General features: G+C 22.0%; 1 protein-coding gene across 1 annotated transcript; it reads left to right on the top strand.

Annotated features, from left to right (window-relative positions):
* Window positions 1–931: 931 nt before the first annotated feature.
* On the top strand, window positions 932–4,344 carry Bma-pdhb-1.1 (pyruvate dehydrogenase E1 component beta subunit, putative; the record flags this gene model as incomplete). The annotated part of the gene is made up of 7 exons (XM_043073263.1): window positions 932–1,138; window positions 1,709–1,915; window positions 2,274–2,381; window positions 2,836–2,905; window positions 3,152–3,354; window positions 3,537–3,668; window positions 4,186–4,344. 7 exons carry the CDS (start codon window positions 932–934, stop codon window positions 4,342–4,344), a joined length of 1,086 nt encoding a protein of 361 aa, XP_042929197.1.
* Between the last annotated feature and the right edge of the window lie 1,626 nt (window positions 4,345–5,970).

The following is a 5,970-nucleotide window of genomic DNA, read 5'->3' as shown; positions in this document are numbered from 1 at the left end:
AAAAAATTCCCGTAATTTTATCAAAACTATGTTTTATTTTTTCTTCCAATTAATTTTTCAAATGTTCCACTTAACGTTATTTTAATTAATATTTATTCATTCAAAAAATAGAAGCAAAATAACACAATTTCCAACAAATTATTTTATTTTTTAACTTATTAATAATCAACAGTAACATTTTTCTGAAAAAAAAACACATTGATATACAAATATTCGATTAATGATTAAAATTCTTTTCAGCTAATTAAATTTGTCGTTTTTTCGTTTTTTAACTTCTTTTTTTTTTGTTTTTTTTAAACAAATTTCTAATTGATATGAAGCGATAGGTGAAACCACCAATGTAATTATGTACAAATTATTGATTTTTTGCTTAAATTTATAAACAAAAGAAAATATATAATCTTCTAAAATTAATATTTAATAAAAAATTAAATGAAATTTTTAAAAATATCATCATTTGGGGTGTAAAAACAAGTGAAGCTTTGAGTGAAAAAGTTATATTATACTCCATTGTACTTTATGAAAATAACAAATATGCCAAAAGTTGTTTTTGTTTTTTTTTTCTTCACTTTTTTTTTTTTTTTGTAAAAAAACCCACCTTTAGATTATTTTGATGTTTATAGGAAAAAGCATTTTTTTAGCAAAATCATTCACTACATTGTTTTTTTGTCGAATAACTTCGTTTTCTTTTTTTTTTTAAAAAAGCATTTTATTTCGATGAATCCATTATTATTGATCTATGCAATTTGTTTCAATCATAATCATAAAGAAAAATGATAGAATTGATTTTGATTAAATTAAAAATGTTAAAAAAAAAAAAATTGTAGGAAAAAACCAAATAATAAATTTAAATCTTATTTTCCAAAAAAAAAAAATTAAAACATTGCATGAATAAAACTTTAACTTTAAAGAAGTAATCTACGTGAACGTGATGGTATTCAACGTAAGTCATTTTGGTCAATTAATATTTCGAACATTACCAACACAATCAAAACGATTTCTGGTGACAGCACCTGCTGTAACAAATGGTATTCAAGTTCGAGAAGCAATACGACAAGCATTAGATGAAGAAATGGCAGCAGATGAACGAGTATTCTTATTAGGTGAAGAAGTAGCACATTATGAAGGTGCTTACAAGGTGTTCCTTTTTTTTTTTTTTTTTTTTTGAATTTTATTTAAATTTTAAATTTGTAGAAAAAAAGGTATAAGAAAACAAAGGAAATTAACATAATTTTATGAGCAAGTGCCGAAAAAATGGACATGCTATAATAATAATTATTGATTTACTTAATTATCCTCCTTTTTTTTTTTTCAAATTTTTTATTGTTTTCCTTTTTTTTTTTTTTTTTTTTTTGATTATTAATTGTTTTTTAATTTTCGTTATTCTTTTCGTCAAATTTTGTTATAAATATTTACATTGTTGAATAAAATAAAATAAAAATTTTTTATTGTTTCATTTTTTCAAAATTTTACAGATCATTAATTAATTCAGTTCATCAAAGAAAAAAAGATTATTTTTAGTAACAAAAATTTTACATTTCTGATTAAATCTGAAATATTTTAATTAACATAGCGTTTCGAAAAATTTTTAATCATGAAATATTTATAGAAATTTTATCAATTATATATATATATTTTTTATAGAAAAAAAAAATTAAAATTAATAATTTAATACAAATTCATTTTTAATATTTATAAATTATTACAGTGTTCAAAAGGTATCATGAAAAAGTATGGTGAGAAACGTTGCTTCGATACACCAATTTCTGAAATGGGTTTTGCTGGAATGGCTGTTGGAGCAGCATTTCTAGGACTACGTCCAATATGTGAAATGATGACATTTAATTTTTCAATGCAGTGTATTGATCACATTATTAATAGCGCAGCTAAAACTTATTATATGTCAGCTGGTCGAGTAAATTTTTTCATTTAAAATTTCAAAAAAAAAAATAATTTTTTCTTATTATTTTTAAAATTTCATTATTAGTAACCCTTTTTTTGCTCTCTCTCCCTCTCTTTTTCTTTCTTTCTTTTAAATAAATTATTTCAAATAGCTATCATTAATATTATTATATATGAAATTTTAAATGTATACATATTTGTTTATCAATTTTTTTTCTCTTGTTTTTTTTTTACCTTTTTAAATTTAAAAATAATTTTTTATCGTTTTTTTTTTGACAAATAAATAGCAAACACTTTTTAATTAATGAATAAAATTTTTGAGAAGAATTTTCTTTATGAAATTAAAATTGTACATTTACACAAATTATTAGGTAAATGTACCAATTGTCTTTCGTGGACCAAATGGGCCGACACCAGGTGTAGCAGCCCAGCATACACAAGATTTTTCATCATGGTTCGCATTCTGTCCTGGTTTAAAAGTTTGTTTTTTTTTTTTCAACATTCAATTTTATTTTAAAAAAATATCATTTTATTTGCTCGTATTTTTTTCTAGCACTTCACAGTTTTTTTTTTTTCTCTCAAAATTTTTAAACATTAGGACAAAATAATTTTGGTGATTGTAAGTATTTCTCTCAGTGCTCATTATTATTTTTTAATTATTTTATTGTAATGTCCAAGAAATTAAAAAAAATTGATTATTGATAGTTTGATTGTTAAATTAATTAAAATATGAGAAATGAGTATGAACATTATTTGACAAGCCTAATATACCAGTATATTCAAATATCATTAAAGCTGCGCAGTTGTCATATTTTTATATATTTACTGCAAGATTTCGTTTTTTTCCCTTTGTTTTTTTTTCCGTTTTTCAGTAGAAATATAATCAATTGTTGTGAACATTTATTTATTTCATCGTTCATAAATAAATTATAGGTTGTGATACCATATAATTCTGAAGATGCAAAAGGACTTTTAAAAGCTGCTATACAAGATGATAACCCAGGTTGGTATTCCGATTGCTTCAAGAAATATAATCAATAATTATGAACATTTATTTGACTGTTCATTTTTTTTTTTTTCGAATTTAGGAATAAATCTGTCAGCTGCTTTCAGTATATTTTCTTTTTAATAAATTTTTAAATAATTTTTCTCAAAAATTTTGTAAAACTGAATTTTTTTTTATTTTATTTATTTTTTATTTTTTTGAAATTATAAGTACTAATTAAAATTTTAATAAATATCTGTTTAGTTGTAATGTTGGAAGATGAACTTTTATATGGGCATACATTCCCGGTATCATCCGAGGTTCTTTCTTCAAACTTTGTAATTCCAATTGGTGAAGCAAAAATTGAAGTGCCAGGCACCGATGTTACAATTGTTTCGTATGGTAAATCGATGGCGCAAGCTTTTGATGGTACCGAAAAGTTAGCTAAGCTAGGTATTCATGCTGAGGTATCATATTAATTCATTTCTTTTTTTTTTTTTTTAAATTCAATACAATATGAAAAAAAAAATTTTTTTTTTCATAAGAATATCATTTTGCCGGTGATCAATCAAAATCAGAAATTTTTGAAATGAAGTGAAAAATGAAAATATTTTAGGTATATTTTAATTAAGCGCAAAATTTTTTTTAGCTAATAAATTTACGAACACTTCGACCATTGGACAGTGAATGCATTAAGAAGTCGGTGAAGAAAACGCATCGATTAATAACTGTTGAAGTTGGCTGGCCATTTTGTAATATTGGCGCTGAAATAAGTGCTCAAGTATATTTTAAAATTTTTAATATTTAAATATTTTGATAATTGAATTACCTGATGAGTGCATTGTTTGATAAAGATCATAATTTCTTCATTGGTGAGAAAAAAAATTTAATAAAAAAATGAATCGATTTCAAAAAAAAAGACAAATTATATCTCAAAAAAAAAAAGATTATTTAAAAATTTTTACAACTCAAAAACTATCCAGCATACTATTATATACAAATATGGCAAAAAAATATTGAAAATGAACCTTAAAAAGAATCATTGGTATGATTAATTCAATAATGCTAATAATCAATAGTAATAGTTATCGTAGTAGTAATGATAAAAATGATTATAATAAATTTGAAATAGTTAAATATAAAATATAAAAGTTTAATATTAATCCAAATTGATATATTTGTATAGTTTTTAGTACATCCCAAAACCAATTATTTTGATTTTAATTAATAAAACTTATATATAGCATATGTATGATTTATCTGTTAGCTACATTATAAAATAAACAATTTATTTCCAGATGGCCGAATCTGATGTATTCGATTCCTTAGATGCACCAATTCAACGTGTAACAGGTGTTGATATTCCAATGCCATATTCAGAAGCTGTTGAAGTATATTCGATGCCAAAAGGTGATCATGTTGTAAAAGCAGCTAAGAAAATTCTAAATATTTCATAAAAACAAAAAACAAAAAGAAGAAATAGTATAATTGCAGATTGAATAAAATATTTCGTATCTTTTTTTTTTAAATGTATTTTAAATTAGTGAAAGTTTAATATTGTGTAAATTAGTTTAAAAGAAAAAAAAAGCTAGTAGTTCTCCACTCCTTTATTTGATTCATTAAATTTTGCCCATTTGTTTAATATATTTGTTTTTTTTCTTCTTTTCCTTTTTGCTTTTCTCTCTTTCTTTCTCTCTCTCTCTCTCTCTCTAAAAAAATCGTATATTTCGAATTATTTTCTGTCTTTTTTTCCTTTTGATTAAAAAAATGAAACTATGATTTTGTTATTTTAAAATAGTAATATCCTAATTATATGTTAGCTTATTTAAAATTTAATTTTCAGATTTCGGATCAGATCAATTAATAATTGATTTAGAAAATTTCCTTTGTTTTTTTTTTCTTCTCTCTCTGCTTTTCATTGTAAGCATTATGGCTTTTACTATTTTCTTTTCCATTTTCTTTTTCCCATAAAAAAAAATTTCTATTGAATGCTTTTATGCACAGCTAAAAGAACAATAAAATGAATATTTGCAATTGAAAATGAGCTAATGAATGATTAATTTCATTTGTTCACAAATAATATAACATAATCATACTAATAATAATATTTCCATTGTCAAAGATTTTTTTAATTTATTTTTCAAATTAAAATTTTTTATAAGATGAAGAAAATGTATGTATGATAAAAAAGGCTTAGTATTCTCAAAACAGAAATTTTTAAAAAAAATAAGAAGGATAGAAAAGAAAATGCTTAATTTTCGTTTATTGTTTAAAAAGAAAAATTAAATCAACCATCATATTTTATGATTTTATATATTACCTTAGTTTAATAACGTATTACATTTAACTAAATAATTTTTAAAGAAATAATTATTGCACAAAAAAAAGTGAAACTCTATACTTACTATTTCTATCAAATAACATGTTTCATGCTGCTGAAACTAACTTTAAAAAGTCATTTAAATGATTATGCTTCAACTATTGATAAAAAGTAGAAAAAAAATCGTTTGTATAATAATTTTACCAACCAGAAATTCTGAATTGAGAAAAAATTGCGAGAAAAAAAAGATACTTCAAGAAATTAGCCAAAATTCATTTTTTTTTTTTTTTTTTAATTAAAAAAGAATAAAAAAATCAATCTAATCCTATACAAATGGTAAAGTTTGTTGTTTATTTTTAATTTTGATGTTATCATCATTTATTTATTATATGTTAGAAAAGCAATTGCTTTTTTTTTTTTTTTTTTCATTTCATCTTTGCTAAAAAAGAAAATGAAAAAATTATGAATGTTATTATTCTCGATGAAGAAATTTGCATAATCTACAAAAATATACTAAATTTTCAAAATGATTGAAAATGCTATCTGTTCTGATCAAAAATAAAAAACAAAAAAAGAAAGGAAAATTAAATGTAACTATCGTATTTTACAATTTTATACATTATCTGTAATAATTTATTATATTCAAACTAAATAACTTTTAAACAACCAATTTTTTCTTCTTTCTATAACATAAACCATTTTTAGAAAAAAAACTGCAAAAAATATTTAGTTTCTTTTTTTTTTTTTGCATATGAAATTAATA

The sequence above is a fragment of the Brugia malayi genome (genome assembly GCF_000002995.4).
Source record: "Brugia malayi strain FR3 genome assembly, contig: Bm_v4_ChrX_scaffold_001, whole genome shotgun sequence".
NCBI lineage: Eukaryota > Metazoa > Nematoda > Chromadorea > Rhabditida > Onchocercidae > Brugia > Brugia malayi.
Note: the sequence above shows the minus strand (reverse complement) of the source record. Positions and strands in the feature narration are given on the sequence as shown.